Source organism: Pseudopipra pipra, chromosome 29 (assembly GCF_036250125.1).
Source record: "Pseudopipra pipra isolate bDixPip1 chromosome 29, bDixPip1.hap1, whole genome shotgun sequence".
Taxonomy (NCBI): Eukaryota; Metazoa; Chordata; class Aves; order Passeriformes; family Pipridae; genus Pseudopipra; species Pseudopipra pipra.
In genome coordinates, this window is record NC_087577.1 from 588,192 (window position 1) to 605,445 (window position 17,254).

A 17,254-nucleotide genomic window follows, 5' to 3' on the forward strand; every position below is an offset into this window, starting at 1 on the left:
CCCCCCCCCTTGACCTGCTTTGTCCTCAGTCCCTTCCCAAAAATCATCCCAGTGGGCAGTTTGTGGCTGTGGCAGCGTTTGGGGCAGGCAGAGGGTTTCCTGGGATGTGCTTTTCCTTCCCTGGGGTGAGTTTTTTTTGTGATGTTTTCTTACATATCTGAATCTCTTACACACCTCTAAATGAAAATGCTTCATCCAGGACGGAGCAGCTTTGAGGAGAGACCTTGGGATTGGGGAGGGCTTGGACTTCCATGGTCCTTGTGGGATCCAGCTCAGGATGTCCCATAACCCAGCAGGTTGGGTCAGTTAAAGGGTTCCTGATCATTCAAAGCATCTCCTTCCCGCTCTGCTCCGTCCTGCCTTTCATTCTGGACCCCCTGGAATTACAGGAATTATTTTTCCTCCTTTTTTCCCCCCTCCTTACAAACAGAAAGGAAACCCTTTTCCCCCTGGCAGCCCCTGCTCTGTCCCTCTGGAGCAGCTCCAGCAGCTCCGTGTCCTCCTCCAGCTGCTCCCCCTGGATGGATCCCGGGGGTTCTCCCGATCCAGGGGCAGCACCAGCTCTCACACTCAGGGCCTGAAGGTGCCAGAGCTGCCAAAGAGCCCCTGGACAGAGCTCAAAGCTGCCCAGCACCTCCCAGGTGTCAGGAAGAACCGGTTGGACCGGGAATGATGTGGAGCCACCTCCAAAGGGAGCAGCCCTGGAAGGAGTTCAAGCTCCAGGGCTGTGGAGGGACGTGCCAGCCTCTGAAAGAGGCAGGAGAGAGCCTTTCCCAGCACCTGGGCCCGGCTGGGAGCCTGTTCTGGAGGAGGCTTTGCATCATTTCCCTTGCAAAGTTCCCTAATTCCCGGAGCAAACGGGCTCTGGGTGAGGGGAGGGTGGGGAGCAGCTCTGGGGGACAAGGAATGTCTGTGAGCAGCAGTGGGATCCAAGGGGATCCCAGGGGAATTAGGGCACTGCCAGAGGCACATCTGGGATGTCGTGTCCAGCTCTGGGAGGTTTGGAGTCCCAGCCCTGGGAGGTTTGGGGTCCCAGCCCTGGAGGTGCCCGAGGAAGGACTGGATGTGGCCCTGAGTGCTCTGGGCTGGGTCAGGAGTTGGATTCCCTGATCCTGGAGGTCTTTTCCCACCTCTGGGATTCTGGGACTCAGCTGCTCCTCAGAGCTCTGTTTGCCCTGTAAGGATAAAAATAAACCCACGTATTTAAGGACACCCAAACGAGCTCCCCAGAGCTCATTAGCATTAGGGACGCTCTAATTAATGCCCATCATCTCGGGGGTGAGGACGGGAGGGTGTCAGGGGACGTGTAACAGTGAGGTTGGTGCAGCTGCTGGGCTGGGCTGGGCAGGACGGGGACACAGGGAGGGTGGGGAGGCCCTGGCACAGGTTTTCCAGGGAATTCGTGGCTGCCCCACCCCTGGAAGTGTCCAAGGGCAGGTTGGACGGGGCTTGGAGCAACCTGGGATAGAGGAAAGTATGGAATGAAATGATCTTCAGGGTCCTTCCAATCCAGCCCATCCCCTGGTTCTGCTGCTCTGGGAGCACGGGGGGGTCTCCCATGTTCCCTCCCCTCCTCCAGACCGGCCTGAAAAAATCAGGGAAGAAAGGAAAGAGAGGCTGAGCAGCCAAAGGCAGATTCCCCCCGGGGAGATGGAGCCCGGGAGAGGCCAAAAACCAAGTGATGCAACTCGTGGCAGGTCTGGCCGGGCTGCTCCTCCCGACGGCCCCGGAGCTCTCCGGGAGCTCTCCCGCCGCTCCTCGGGCTGGGATTCGCTCCCGAGGGGAAAAGCTGCCTGTCCCTGCCTCCTCCTGGCAGGACATGACCCCCCCCGGGCTCTGCTGCAGCCCCCGGGTCACCCCGAGCCCCCTCCGGCTCCAGCCCAGCCCGGCTGTGGTTTTTGGGCAGCTGGCGGGGGCTGTCCCCGCCCCGGAGCCCTCGGGCATCTCGCTGAGACATCCCCCCCTTCCTCCTCCTCCTCCTCCTCCTCCTCCTGGTGCGCATCATTTGCAAGCATCGCTTTCCTCCCCTCCCTCTTCCCGGGGTTTCTGCACAAAAAGAAGATGCCCCCGACCCTCCTGACCCCCTGAACCCCCGGGGGGGGCCGAGGGCCGGGGCTGCAGCTGCCCCCGTGCCCCGAGGGGGGACATATGGGGGTGACAGTCCCCCAGACGGGGAGGAAGGAGAGGAAATGGGTGTTTTCTTGGTGCTCCTGGGAACTCGGTGGCTCCGGAATATTAAGAGGCAGGAAAGTTAATTAATGCCCAGAACAAAGCCGGGGCTGTTTTGGCTCCTGGGAGAAGGAAACGGTGGAGACAGGAAGGGGAGAACTGGGGTCTTCTTCAGTGGGGTCTTATCAGCAGCTAAAATCGAGGTGAAGCCCGGGGTGGGGGGGGAGGGAGTCGTTTTTTGGAGGGTTTGTGGCGAAGGGCAGGAGGGTGTTGGGAGAGCCATGGGAACAGCTCCCCTGTGCTGAGGGGCTGGGGGGCTGGGGGGCTGTCTGGGAGCAGCACAAGGTCCAGCTGAAGGAACAAAGGCAGCTCAGGAGCAGGAGAGGAGCGAGCCAGGGCCTTGGCTGGCACCCAGCAGGAATCTGAGTCCAACATGTGTTTGAAATCAGGGGCTGAACTGCTACAAATGGGAGCAGAGGAATTGCCAGCTTGGATCGTGCCCAGGGTCCATCCTTTCCACTGCCCTTGGCACCGCCAGGGATGAGCACCCGGCTCTGGGAGAGGCACCAAAGCCCCCGGAGCGACCCCGTGTCCCAAATCCACCCCACGGGGGGATCCCTGGGCTCCTCATTCCCACTGCAAAGTCCACAGGAGCATCCAGAGGGATCTCACCGTCCCAAATCCACCCCACGGGGATCCCTGGGCTCCTCATCCCTGCTGCAAATCCGCTCTCCCTCATCCACAGGAACATCCAGAGGGATCTCACCGTCCCCCCTGTCTGTCTGTCCATCCAGCCGCGGGAATTCCTGGGGGAAACCAGCCCAGCCGGGGAAAGAGGGAGGTGATTTAGGGACAAACCGAGCTCGTCCTTCCCCCCTTTGCCCCGCGCAGCTCCCGGGGCCTCCGGGAGGAGGAAGAGGAGGGTGAGGAGGAGGAAGGGGCGGAGGACGGGGCTCGGGCTCTCTGTGCCGCCCAGGTGATGCTTCCCCAGCGCCAGCAGAGGTGCCGGGGGCTAATGAAGATCGACGTCGGAACAAAACAGCGGCTCGGCAGCTCGGAGCCAGCGGGAAGGGGGAAGCAGATGGGCTGGAGGAGGCAGGAGCCGCTCTAAATGGATTGATGGAGGGGCCTTTGAGGGAGATGGATTGGAGACGGAGCCGCTGGAGGAAAGGGCCGCGGTGGCCACGCTGTGAATGGGGCAGGGGCCCAGGGACGGGTGGGGAAGGGAGAAAGGCCCGCAGATAACAGATGGATGGACACAAAGACTGGAAGGGAAGAGGGGGACAGATGGACAAGCAATAGAGAGAGTCGGGAGGAGAGAGGGATCTGGACATAATTAGATTGGATCTGATTATGACAGACTCGATTAGAGCAATATTATGATCAGGAGCTTCTGTCGCTATTTGGCTTTTAGGGGGGAACAAAAGCCAGGGGAGGGGGGACGAGCAGAGGCGCAGGGAACGGGGCAGGATGAAAGGGAAAAAAGGGAAGGGGCTCCCTGTGAAAGCTGTCAGGGGTGGTGGTGACAGATTGTGTGGTTCTGGAGCACCGGGGCCGTCTGTCACCGACAGAAACCTGCCCGGAAAACAGACAAAAGGGGCTCCCAGAGCCCGGGGCTCCGGCCCTGCCCGGGGCTCAGCACTCCAGGAGCTCCCTGGGAGGAGTGACCACGGCTGGGGGTGCACACACACCTCCCTCAGACCCCCCCAGCCCACCTGAGGGTGTGAGCACACGTGTGAACACGCGTGGGGACACACGGGGGGCACGGCCTGGCCCCACACACGTGGGTGCCAGCCCCGAATTCCTGCCCCCAGAAACCTCCAGTCCCGGCTTTCACACTCTGGGGGGGCCCAACTGGGGGGTTTCAGGACCTGAAGGGGCTACAGGAGACGTGGGAGAGACTTTGGAGAAGGAGTCCAGGACGAGGGGGCGGGTTCAGAGGTTTGGGTGGATATTGGGAAGGAATCCTGGCTGGGAGGGGGGGGAGGCCCCAGCACAGGTTATTATTCCATGGCTGCCCCTACCTGAGAGTGTCCAAGGCCAGGTTGGAGCAACCTGGGCTGGTGGGAGGTGTCCCTGCCCATGGCAGGGGGTGGAACGAGGGGAGATTTAAGGTCCCCTCCCACCCAAACCGTGCTGACACTCAGGATCACCCACCACCCCAAGTGAAGGTTCACAGGCTGCCCCGGTGCTTCTCCACGGAATCCCAGAATCCCCGAGGCTGGAAAAGCCCTCCCAGCCCCTGGATCCCCCCCGTGCCCCATCCCCAACTCACTCAGTGCCACGTCCAGTCCTGCAGAGGGACCTTCCTGGAGGGGTGGGGGCACAGCCCCCAGGGTGTGACAGCCCCAGGGCAGGGGCAGGAGCTGCAGAGCCCCCAGGGATTGATCTTTCCAGGGTCTCTGGGCTGTGCCCGGGGTCTCCAGCCAGGTCTCCCCCCCGTGGGCTGGAAGTGCAGCCCCTCCCCGTGTCCCATCCCGGCAGCTCGAGGGTTAAACCTGCCCAGACGGGGCCGCTGGTCCCCGGTGGCTCCGCACAATATGTCACCTCCTCTCCTGCCAAATGCTGCCTCTTCCAGCCTCTCTCCAAACACAGGAGCTGCTCAGGGTCCCCCCCGGCCCCCGCAGCTGATCCCTGAGGCCCCCGGGGTCCCAAAATCACGGGATCCTGGAATGGTTGGGGTTGGAACGGACCTCAGGGAACGTTTTGTTCCAACCCACCTCCCACCAGACCGGGCTGCTCCGACCTTGGGCACTTCCAGGGGTGGAGCATCCACAACTTCCCCGGGCACCTCGTGCCACCACCCTCCCAGGGCAGGATTTCTCCCTGTTTGAAGTTTGAAGCCCTTTCCCCCTGTCCTGTCCCTCCATGTCGAGGTGGACAAGCCCCGGGGGGCTTCACCCCCTTGGATGGAAACACCACCAAGGCCCCCCCTGGGTCCCTCAGCCTGGCAGGTAAAGCTGAAACCAGGGACAGGTGTGAAAACCTCGGCTCTGCTTCCCACAGGTGCCCCCCAACCTCTTCCTCCTTGCCCCCTGTGTTGGAAGGCAGGCCCAGGAATCCCGAGGAATGAGGGATCTCTGCAGGCTCCAGTTTAGGGGCTCCTGCCAGCGAGAAACCAGGTTGGGTTTGATGTGGAAAACCAGTTTCTTCCAACCAGGAACACTCAGGTTGGGAAGGGAAGGACATTCAGAAGGGAAGGACAAAGCCAGAGGGTGAAATAGGTGAATATTTCCAGAGGATTTCGAGCCGTGGGCTCCCCATCCCTGGGAGAAACTCGCTGGACTGGAGACGAGCTGGAGGGAGCTGAAACCTTCCCGTTCATTTGGCCGAGCCTGAGCCCGGTGTCCCAGCGGGAAAGCTCTGGAAGCGGCTCCAATCCTTCCCCCTCTCTTCCCGGCAGGATGCCCGGAGCAGCCCGGGATCAGCTGCGGGGAGAGGGGGGGCCCTGCTGGCGCCTGGCAGGGGGAGCAGAGCCGGGCCCGGGGGTGGGCAGGGAACGAACACCCACAGCCCCTCCCACTGCTCCGGGAGCCCCGGGAAGGAGGGAGGAGGGGGATGTGCCTGCGTTTGGGGTGGGATGTGCCCCGGGAGGTCTGGGAAGGAGGGGGGATTTGGGATGTGCGAGGGATGGGGAGATTTGGGAAGGGGGGGATTGGGGAAGGGGAAGATTTGGGATGTGCAGGGCGCTGGGAGGTTTGGGAAGGGGAGGATTTGGGATGTGCAGGGCACTGGGAGCCCCGGGAAGGGGAGGATTTGGGATGTGCAGTGGGCTGGGAGGTTTGGGAAGGGGAGGATTTGGGATGTGCAGGGCGCTGGGAGGTTTGGGAAGGGGAGGATTTGGGATGTGCAGGGAGCTGGGAGGTTCGGGAAGGGGAGATTTGGGATGTGCGGAGCGCCGGGAGATTTGGGAAGGGGAGGATTTGGGATGTGCAGGGCGCTGGGAGGTTTGGGAAGGGGAGGATTTGGGATGCGCTGGGAGGTTTGGGAAGGGGAGGATTTGGGATGCGCTGGGAGCCCCGGGAAGGGGAGGATTTGGGATGTGCAGGGCGCCGGGAGAAGGGGCTGGGGGGTGTGGGGGTGTGTTCCCGGTGGAGAGCGGGAATTTGCGCGCGGGTGATGGATGTCCTGGATGTCCTGGATGCGCCGGATGCGCTGGATGCGCTGGATGCGCCGGATGCGGGACGTGCGGCGCATCCCGGGCGGGATCCAGGCGGGATCCAGGCGCGCCTCGGGCTCGGGGCGGACTCTCCCGCCGCCGCGAGCTCATTAAGGGAATATTGTCTCCTAATCGGTGCCATAGCAATGGCGAGGAGGCTCCGGAGCCGCCACCTGATCCCTCCGCCTCGGCAAAGCCCGGGCCCATCTGCCGAGCCGTGCCAGGCGCTGGAGCCCACCCAGGCGCCCGTGCCCATCACCTGGGCCTCGCCTGCTGTGCGGGGAGGGCACCGGCCCCCGGGGCTGCCGGGGGGGCACGAGGAGGAGACAAAGGTGGGAGAGCCCAGAGAAGGCGCTGGGAGGCGAGGGAGGCTCCCAAATTTGGGGGGGGAACACACACACGGGGATTTCAGAGCCCTGAGGATGAACCGGGGCAGGTTTTGTCCAGGCGGAGTTTTGACGGGAGAATTCGAGCGGGGTGAGAGGCAGAGGCCGAGGGATCGTCGTAGTCTCCTGCCCCAAGTGTTTCGAAGCGGTCCCCGCGTCCTCCGGGGGGGTTTTCCTCCCCTTTTCCTCCTCTTTCCCTCGGTTCCCTCACCAAACTTCGCTCGGGTGGATTTTCCAGGCGGGACCTGCGGGATGGGGGCTGTCCCTGCTCCGGGCGCCCACCCGGGCTCAGCCACCCCCAGGGGCACCCAGGGCGTCCTCGGGGAGCTCCACACGGACACACGGACACGCGGACACGCGGACACAGGGACACACGGACACGCAGCCCCGTCACACCCACGGCCCCGGGGGCTGCGCGCCGCCGGGATCCACTGGGAACGATCCCCCTTCTCCCGGCGCCGCTCCCGCCGCCCCTGTCCCCGTCCCGTCCCCTCTCGCCGCCCCCCTTTATGAAATATGCAGGGGGAACAGATGTCGCCTTCTCCCGGAGCACCCCCGCCCTCCTCCCTCCCTCCCTCCCGCCCATCCCACCACCCCACCCACCCTCCCGGACCGCAGCCAACCTCCCCCTCCCTCCCTCCCTCCCCTCCCGGGGCTCCCCCCTCGCCCCCAGCCAATGGCAGCCCCTCGCCCGCCCTAAATATTGATGAGGGGGGAGCGGCCGAGCGGCCAATGAGACTCTCGGGGTCGGGCCCGGCGGGCGAGGCCGGGCTGGATAAATAGGGTTTGGGGAACATGCCCCCGCGGAGGCTTCGAAGCCGCGCTCCTGCCCGGGCCGGACCATGCCCGGGCCCCGAGGCTGCCGGGATTCTCCCTGATTTTCCCCCCAAATCCACCCCGCGGAGCAGGGAGAGCGCCCAGGGAAACTTTCTCCCCCCTCGATGGATGGATGAGCCAAGGGGTTCCTCCCTCCTTGGATTACCGGAGCTTCATCCCGCTGGAAGAGGAGAGCTGGACCTTGGGAATGGTCATCGGGCTGGGGGTAAGGGGCTGTCCCGGGGGCGGGCGGCTCTGGAATGGGGGAGGGATGGGGAGTTAAACAGTGCAATCCATGTGGGAATGTGGCCCCGGGCTCCCGGGAAGGGGCTTGACCCGGGCGGCAGGTTTAGCACCCAAACCCGCTCGGCACTGGCACGGGAGGACTCGGAGCAGGAAAAAGGAAAGGAAACCTCCGTCCAGGCGGCCTGAAAGTGGGTCCCGGACACACTTTGCGTGGCCAGGGAGTTTCCAAGGAGAATCGTCGGGAAAATTGTCGCCTCGGGGGCCGGAAGTGGAAGGAAAAGGGTGAGAGAGGAGGTGGGAAGCTCCCACTGCCCCTCGGGGTCTGAGCGCTGGGGGGGCTTTGCTGAAGGCAGGACTGCAGCAAGTGCAGGTTAAAGAAGTTCTTGCAGTAGATGAAGTCAGGAAGGTGGAAATTTGCAGCTTATCCAGAGGAAAGAAGGGGGAAAGAGCCACTTGGAGCACAAGCCTCCCGTGCCAAGGAAAAGCTTTGGCGGGACTGGACCAACCCAGCGAAGGAGGAGCGGGAGAAGGAGTTTATTTGAGTCTGGGATTGAAATTGGGCTTCAGGGGGTCTGGGGTCTCCTGGGACACCCTGAGCCCCCCGGGTGGGCCCCCTGCCCCCCTTTTGGGTGTTTGATGCGCCCTCAATCCCCTCCCGAGGATGCAGAGCCGGGGACAGCGACACGGGCTGTGCCCGGGGGGGTGGTGGCTCCCGGGCTGTCCCTGCTCCGGGTCACCGGCCCTGTCTGCCCGCGGAGCTTCCAGGATGGAGCGTCCTGCTCCTTCCTCGCTGCTGGGGTCCCGGGGATGGATCAGGCGTCCCGGGGATGGATCAGGTGCCCTGGTTTGTCTCCCTCCCCGCGCTGGGGGGATGGAGCCGGGAGGCAGCGGAGCCGCTCCGCGTTTTCCCGCTGGGATGTCTCATCCCCACCCGGATTGAACCCCTGGCTGAGGCAGCACCGGGGGCTGCAGAGTAAGAGGAGAACAGGTCTGTGGGAGTGGGGTGGGAAAGAGGGAGGCAGAGGAGCCGGGAGGCAGCGCAGGAGCCCAAATTCCCGGTGCCTTGGAGCGGCGGGGAGAGCGCTGGAGGAGAACAGGAGTGTGGTGCTGGATGTCCAGCCCCTGGATACCCGCGGCCCGGGAGGTGGGAGATGTGTCTGTGCGTGTGCAGGACCCTGTGTGTTCGTGTCGGTGAGCAAAGACCCCACCAGACACATTCTGGGGGGCTCAGGGGGCCCTGCAGGCAGTTCTGCACAGGCTGACGGGGCTCCTCACGATTTTCGGGCGTTGCTGCTGCAAAAACTGACATCCTGCAAGTCTTTTAGAGCAGGACAGGGACTATTTCTCCCCTGTCCCTGTTGGGTTTGTTCCGTTTCCCGGCTGTGGCGGCTCAGCACGAGTTTCCCTGAGAGAGGTCGCGGCTCGTCCATCCCTTCCCACCCCGGCAGCGCTTCCCCATCCCAAGTTCGTCCCCCTTCCCCTTTCCCAGCGGGAAGATGCTCCTGCGGCAGGACCTGCCTTTCCCAGCCCTGCTCCCGGGGCGCTGGAGGCGTCTGTGCGGGCACGGGGAAGGCAGCGGGGAGGAGGAGGAGGAGGAGGGAGAGCAGAGGCAGAATTCCCGGCCAGCGGCGCAGCATCCCGGGGGGAACATCCCGGGGGGAGCATCCCGGGGGCAGCATCCCGGGGGGAGCATCCCAGAGGGAACATCCCGGGGGGAGCATCCCGGAGGGAACATCCCGGGGGGAACATCCCGGGGGGAGCATCCCGGAGGGAACATCCCGAGGGGAACATCCCAGAGGGAACATCCCGGGGGCAGCATCCCGGGGGAGCATCCCGGAGGGAACATCCCGGAGGGAACATCCCGGGGGGAACATCCCGGGGGGAGGGAACATCCCGGGGGGAGCATCCCGGAGGGAACATCCCGGGGGCAGCATCCCGGGGGGAGCATCCCGGGGGGAACATCCCGGGGGCAGCATCCCGGGGGGAGCATCCCAGAGGGAACATCCCGGGGGGAGCATCCCAGAGGGAACATCCCGGGGGGAGGGAACATCCCGGGGGGAACATCCCGGGGGGAACATCCCGGGGGGAGCATCCCGGGGGGAACATCCCGGGGGGAGGGAACATCCCGGGGGGAACATCCCGGCGCCTCTGCGGCCACCCGAGGCCGAGCAGCTGCGGAGGTTCCATATGTCGGGGGCGGCAGATCCGTGACATACGGGCTCATTTAGCGCACAATGACCCCCCCTCCCCTTTCCCCTCGCCCCTGCGGGCTGGTTTTTTCCCCCTTCCCTCATCCACCACCTGCCATCCCTCCGGAGCGCCGGGAGAAACGGCTCCCACCTTCTCCCGGAGCCTCCGCGCCGGCTCCTTCTCCGGCTCCCGCGTCCGGGGAGCCGCGGGACGAGGGGATGAGGGGATGAGACCCCCCCTCTCCGTGCTTGTGTTTTCCAGAGCAGCCGGGAGGAGTCGGGCTCTGACACCTGAGGACACCCGCCCGTCCGTTTATTCGCTTTTTATGCCTCCCCCCGCCCTCCCCGCGCCGTTCGTCGCCGAAGTTGTCGCCCGGCCAGCGAGCCCCCGGGGGGAAATGTCCCGGTTCCCTCGCGTGTGATGAGGAGGAGGAGGAGGAGAGCAGCAGCACCCGGGGGGTCTCCGCCGTGAGAGCCGCAGCCGAGACCGGTGCCCCGTCCCCCGCCACGTCCGCCCGTCCGTCCGTCCGTCCGTCCCCGCGGAGATGATGCTCAACTCCGACCAGGCGGAGCTCGACCTCCCCCCGCCGCGCTCCGAGGCCGAACCCGCCTTCGGCGGCGGCTGCGGGGGCAGCGCGGAGGGCGCGGGGGGGGTCGGGCCGTGCCCCCCGGGCCCGGGGGAGCCCCCGAAGAAGGAGCTGCAGCACCTGAGCCGGGAGGAGCGGCGGCGCCGGCGCCGGGCCACGGCCAAGTACCGGACAGCCCACGCCACGCGCGAGAGGATCCGCGTGGAGGCCTTTAACGTGGCCTTCGCCGAGCTGAGGAGGCTGCTGCCCACCCTGCCCCCCGACAAGAAGCTCTCCAAGATCGAGATCCTGCGCCTCGCCATCTGCTACATCTCCTACCTGAACCATGTGCTGGATGTTTGAGAGCCCCCAGCTCGTCTGTCTGTCTGTCCGTGTGTCACATCTGCTGCATCTCCTACCTGAACCACGTGCTGGATGTTTGAGTGTCCTACCGCGCGTCTGTCTGTCTGTCCGTGTGTCACATCTGCTACATCTCCTACCTGAACCACGTGCTGGATGTTTGAGTGTCCTACCGCGCGTCTGTCTGTCTGTCCGTGTGTCACATCTGCTGCATCTCCTACCTGAACCACGTGCTGGATGTTTGAGTGTCCTACCGCGCGTCTGTCTGTCTGTCCGTGTGTCACATCTGCTACATCTCCTACCTGAACCACGTGCTGGATGTTTGAGTGTCCTACCGCGCGTCTGTCTGTCTGTCCGTGTGTCACATCTCCTGCCTGAACCACGTGCTGGATGTTTGAGAGCCCCCAGCTCGTCTGTCTGTCTGTCCGTGTGTCACATCTGCTACATCTCCTGCCTGAACCACGTCCTGGATGTCTGACTGTCCCAGCTCATGTCTGTCTGTCTGTCCGTGTGTCACATCTGCTACATCTCCTACCTGAACCACGTCCTGGATGTTTGAGAGCCCCCAGCTCGTCTGTCTGTCTGTCCGTGTGTCAGTTCTGCTGCATCTCCTACCTGAACCACGTCCTGGACGTCTGAGCGTCCTACCGCGCGTCTGTCTGTCTGTCTGTCCGTGTGTCACATCTCCTACCTGAACCACGTCCTGGATGTTTGAGTGTCCCAGCTCATGTCTGTCTGTCTGTCCGTGTGTCACATCTGCTACATCTCCTACCTGAACCACGTCCTGGACGTCTGAGTGTCCCAGCCAGCGTCTGTCTGTCTGTCTGTCCGTGTGTCACATCTCCTGCCTGAACCACGTCCTGGATGTCTGAGAGCCCCCAGCCCACGTCTGTCTGTCTGTCCGTGTCACATCTCCTACCTGAACCACGTCCTGGACGTCTGAGAGCCCCCAGCTCATGTCTGTCTGTCTGTCCGTGTGTCACATCTCCTGCCTGAACCACGTCCTGGATGTTTGAGAGCCCCAGCTCACGTCTGTCTGTCTGTCCATGTGTCACATCTCCTGCCTGAACCACGTGCTGGACGTCTGAGCCACCCGGTCCGTGTCCGTCTGTCCGTCTGCCACATCCCCTGCCTGAACTTGTGCCAGGAACTTCCGAGCCCAGAGCTCGAGTCCGTCTGTCCCTCCACGACCTGAACCCCCCGAATGCTGTGCTGTGTCCATCTGTCTGTCCAAACGAGCCCCCGGCCGTCTGCTCTCCCCCTGCCCCACCCACGGTCTGGATTTCCCCGCCAACGACCCCACGTCCGTCTGTCCTTCCACCCTGCCCCAGTCCAGGGGATGTCTGGCCGGTCAGATGTCCGTCTGTCCTTCCACCCTGCCCCAGTCCCGGGGATGTCTGGTCGGTCAGATGTCCGTCTGTCCCATCAGATGTCTGTCTGTCCCGCTGGATCCGCTGCCCGGCCCGGGGGGTCTCCGAGGTGTCCCACCCCCGTGCCAGGCTGGAGCAGCCCCCGGGGGCGTTCCCAGCCCCTCATTTGGGCTCCCCAAACCCCACCACTCCGCTCCCCAGTCCCACCAGTAGGGCACTGGTGTGGCCCCTCCCTCTCCCAGCCTGGGGGGGGAACTGCACTTTACCGGGGCCGGGATGGGAAGGAAGCAGGAACGGCCCCTTCTCCCCGTTTCCAGCAGCTTCCAGCAGCTTCCAGCAGCTTCCAGCAGCCAGGAATCTCCCCTGACCCCCCCCTCACAGACAGAGCAGCACTTGGGGAAAAGGAAGGGAGAGGGAAGGGAAAGCGGAGCCGGGCTGAGGGCGGGAAAACTCGTTGCAGGAGTGAATGTTTTGCCTCGTTTTTGGGGCGGTTTGGGCGGTTTGAGGGTTCATTTTGCACTGGCAGTGGCAGGAGCAGGAGCAGGAGCCCCGGGAGGGGGGACTGGGACCGCTGGCTGTGCTTGGACACAACATTCCAGGTCAGGAGCAGAGCCTGGGAATGGGGATGGGGGTGGGGATGGGGATGGGGGGCAGGTTCCTGGGGAACGGGATGGGGCTGCTCCTCCTCCAGCCTCGTCTCTGGCCGGGCAGGGATGGGGATTTTGGGAGGCCAGAGGTGGAACTGGTGCAGTGTGAGGGGCAGGGAACCCCACAGACCCCCAGAGCTGGACAAACAGTCCTGGGGCCGCCTGGGACCCCCTTCCCGGGGTTTGGGGCGCTGGCAGAGCTGGGTGTCCCAGCCCCACAGGCCCCAGCTGGGATTCCCGGGATTTCACACCTTTCCTGGCTCCATCCCACCCCTCTCTGCCTCCAGTTCCCAGCACCACCTCGCTCCATACCTCATTTTTCCCCCTCCCCACGGAAGCAGGGAGAAGGATCTCTACCTCTGTCTGGCTTGTCAGGGAATGTTGGACCCCGGAGGGCTGGAGCAGCTGATTCCAGAGGGCTGGAACAGCCACATCCCAGAGGGCTGGAGCAGCAGATCCCAGATCTGGCTCCCCCATCACCCCAGAGCAGAGCAGATGAGCCCTCCCTTCCCCTCCCCTCCCCACAGTCTCTGTGCCACGAGGATATTTATTGAATTAATTTATTGAGAAATGTTATTATTATTATTATTATTATTATTATTATTAATTATTATTATTTATTTGCTGTGTTGTCGTGCACTTTTGGGAAAGGAAAAGGAGGAAAACAAGTGTAAAAAAATATCAAGATCCCGTCGGGAAAGCCTCCAGGCCACCCTCGGATTCCCCGTGTTTGGCTGCTCGGACTGTGCAAGGATTTATTATTTATGAGTTCACAGGGAAGGCGGGGGGGGAGGGAAACGAATTAAATCGCCAGCACAAGAGAGATCTTGAACTCGCAGCGCTCAGCTTCACGTTTTCTGCCCTTTTCTTTTTTAATTTTCAGCCCGTGTTTCGCCATCCCTGCCGGGTGGTGGGTTCGCTCTGGGGGAGGATGTGCCCTCCCGGCACTCCAAGTCCTGCACCTTCGCCTTCCCCAGCCCTGCTGGAGCCCGGTTTGGCTTCGCTGGGACCGGGATGAGGATGCCCAGTCCCCCCTCAGCACCCCCAAACCCCGACAAACCCCCCCCGTCTCCCGCAAACCCCCCGGAATATCGGGGTGGCCCCGAGCGCGGCGACCCCCGCGGGTCCCTCCTGCCCCGTCCCCCGGGCCGCCCACCCCCGGAGCCCCCCCGAGCCGTGCCGGGGGTGGCTGGGGGGAGATCGCGGCTCCTTTGTCCGCGCCGGTGCCGCCCGCCCGTCCCCCGGGGCGCGGCTGCAGCTGCTCCCGGCCCGCTCCCGATTTCCCCGGGTAATCGATTGGCCTCGGCCGCGGGGACGCGCCGGGGGGAAACGGCAACCGGGGGGGAGGGAGAGAGGGGAGGGAGGGCGAGAGGGGCACGGGAGGGGACCCCGGCGCTGCTTTTTGCCCCAGCTCGTGGATTGAGGATCGAGAATGGTTTGGGTGAGAAGGGACCTTAAAGATCTCGTGGACAGGGACACCTTCCTCTATCCCAGGTTTGCTCCAGCCTGGCCTTGGACACTTCCAGGGATGGGGCAGCCACAGCTTCTCTGGGCAACCTGTGCCAGGGCCTCCCCACCCTCCCAGGGAACAATTCCTTCCCAATATCCAACCTGAATTTCCCCTCTGTCATCCCCCTTTGTCTGTCACTCCGATTCCCGACGAAAGCGTCGATGAAATGTTCGTTTCTCCCCTTGGGATGCTCCGTGTCCCCACCCCCTGCACCCAGGCCCAGCTCTTCTCCCAACCCCTCCAGCTCCAACCTCCCCACGTGGATCATCCCCGTCCCACCCCTCCGGCTCCGGGAGGGAATATTCGGGTCAGGGCAGCACCAGCCCCGTGCCAGTGACTCCCAAACCTCTCTGGGGCCCGTTGTCCCCTCTGCCAGCCCCGGCCCTGACATATGGTCCTCATTGTGCCTCTCACAATGGAAACACTCGACACTAATTTGGATGCTGGCTCCGGCCTCGACAGATTGGGGGTCCCTCGATGTGCTTTGTGCTCCAAAAGGCAGCTCTGCCTTCTCCTCTGCCTCCCACCGTGTTCTCCTACACACTTCCCACCTCATTCCCTATTCCCTTCTTCCCAGCTCTCCATCCCGGGCTCCTGGGACGCTGCTCCCACAGGTCGGTGCCTGCACGAGGAATGTGGCGCTTCCCGGGGGGAAAATCCCCCTGGAAAACGGGTCCTGGAGGTGAGAGAAACAGCACAAAAGCTGCTCAGCTGCCTCTGCCCGGCGGCGTCTCCGTGTCCCTGCCCGGGGATGACACGGAGGGGACGGTTCTTGGCCCGTTTTCCACGTCCTTTCCTCTCCCTAAAAGGAGCAGCCGAGGCAGGGTGGGACCCCCTGGCTTGGGAAGGGGGAAGGACACCCCTCGTTTTGGCTGCTGACCCCCTTCCGTGTCCCTTCTTCCCCCTAAAAGGAGGCAGGATGGGACCCCCTGGCTTGGGAAGGGGGAAGGACACCCCTTGTTTCAGGGGCCCGAGGCCGGGCTGGGGCCCTGCGTGTGTCCCCGTCCCCCTGGGTGTCACAGTGTCACCTCCCTGTCCCCAGCCCGGGGTCCTGCGCGTGTCCCCATCCCCCTGGGTCTCATGGCGTCACCTCCCTGTCCCCAGCCCGGGGCTCTGAATGTCTCCCTGTCCCCCTGGATGTCCCGGTGTCACCTCCCCGTCCCCCTGGATGTCACCGTGTCACCCCCCGTCCCCAGCCCGAGGCAGCAGTGCCATCTGCTGGGTCCCCACACGCTCAGCCCAGACCCCCGTCACCTCCCCGGGTTGGGGACCCCCATCCCTGCCCCCCCCGGGGAGGGGACCCCCGTGCCCAGAGCGGGGTGAGGAGGGAGGGGACGGTCCCCGTAAATCACCGGGGGGAACAAAGCGGCCCTTCCCAGCTGGCCGGGGGGCTCCAGCAGCCCCAGCTGGCCGGGAAGGAGCTCCCGGCGCCCATTAATCACCCCCGGGGCCGGAACGGGAGCGAGGGGACAGATGCTGGGGAATGGGGGGGGGACAAGGGGGACCCACACCCGGGTCGCGAACACCCGAATTTGGCCACAGCTCCTGCGCCCCCAAGGCTGCTCCAGGGATTGAGCCCATGGAGCCACGGGAAAAGGGGGGCGGGGGGGACCGGCCCTGCCCAATCGTCCCCCCGATACATCGCCCCCAGCCCCATCGCTCCCCGCGCCATCGCCCCCTGCCCCATAACCCCTGCCCCATAATTCCCCTCTGATCGCCAATCGCCCCCAGCCCCATCGCTCCCCGCGTCATCGCCCCCCGCCCCATAACCCCTGCCCATAACCCCTGCCCCATAACCCCTGCCCCATAACCTCTGCCCCATAACCTCTGCCCCATAACCCCTGCCCCATAATTCCCCTCTGATCGCCCATCGCCCCCCGCCTCTCTCCCTCCGCCCCACAATTCCCGCCCCATAATTCCCATCCCATTATCCCCGCCCCCTCTGCCCCCCGCCCCATAATCCCCCCGCCCCATAATCTCCACCCCATAATCCCCCCGCCCCGTCGCCCCCCGCCCCATAATCCCACCCCGACGGCCCCGCCCCTTCCCCTTCCCCCTCCCCTCTCCCCCCTCCCCCCTCCCCACAAGCCCCGCCCCCTCTCCCCCCTCCCCATTCACTCCAAACAAGCCATTTAAATCCAGCCAATGGGCGCGCTCCGGGCCGGCAGCGCCGCTCGCCATTGGCCAGCGCCGGGGGGTGGGCGTGGCCTGGCCGTTCCCAGCGCCGCTCATTGATAGAACGCGGCTGTTCCGGGCAGGGGACGCGCTCCCGCCGCGCTCCCCACGCGTGGGACCGTCCCGACCCCCCCCCAGCCACCTCCAGGACCCTGCTGTGGGGGGGGGGGCTCCCTTGGATTGGGAATGCTCCTGTCTGAAGCGAACGGGGCTGCTGTGCCTCCCTCTGTGTGCGTGGGACTCCCGCGAGTGGCCCGTGACGGCTCCTTCCCACGAGCCCTGCCGGGCGAGGGGATCGCGCTGCTCCAAAGCACCTGGGCCTGAGCCCCCTCCCCTCCCGTAAAGCCCCCCACCCCTCCGGCTCCCTGTTCTCCCTGTTCTCCCGTCCCTCCCTGCAGAGGGGTGGTCTCCAGGTGTGTCCCCCCTCACCCCGTCCCTCCTCGCTCCCTCTGCATCCCAAAGGAGCGGGGCTGGGGGCACCTGGGAAATGGGGCAGGGGGGCTTCCAGGCGCTCCCACCCAACCCGCTGCTGCTGGAGCAGGGAGAGGGGCAGGGCTGACCCCCCCCATCCCCTCCCCCCGGCACCGGGAAAATGCCACTCGCGTGCCCGAGATGCCCCGACCCCGAGGGGCTTGGCCGGCCCCTCCACTGGGCACCCCGA

General features: G+C 64.4%; 1 protein-coding gene across 1 annotated transcript; it reads left to right on the forward strand.

The window, feature by feature from the left end:
• Window positions 1-10,264: 10,264 nt before the first annotated feature.
• On the forward strand, window positions 10,265-12,088 carry NHLH1 (nescient helix-loop-helix 1). The gene has a single exon (XM_064638425.1). The coding sequence runs from the start codon at window positions 10,511-10,513 to the stop codon at window positions 10,892-10,894; it is 384 nt and encodes a 127-aa protein (XP_064494495.1). The 5' UTR covers window positions 10,265-10,510; the 3' UTR covers window positions 10,895-12,088.
• Window positions 12,089-17,254: the final 5,166 nt, after the last annotated feature.

Bases quoted from the DNA above. Each gene is read 5' to 3' on its own strand.
- NHLH1 (XM_064638425.1), top strand. From the start codon at position 10,511: ATGATGCTCAACTCCGACCAGGCGGAGCTCGACCTCCCCCCGCCGCGC.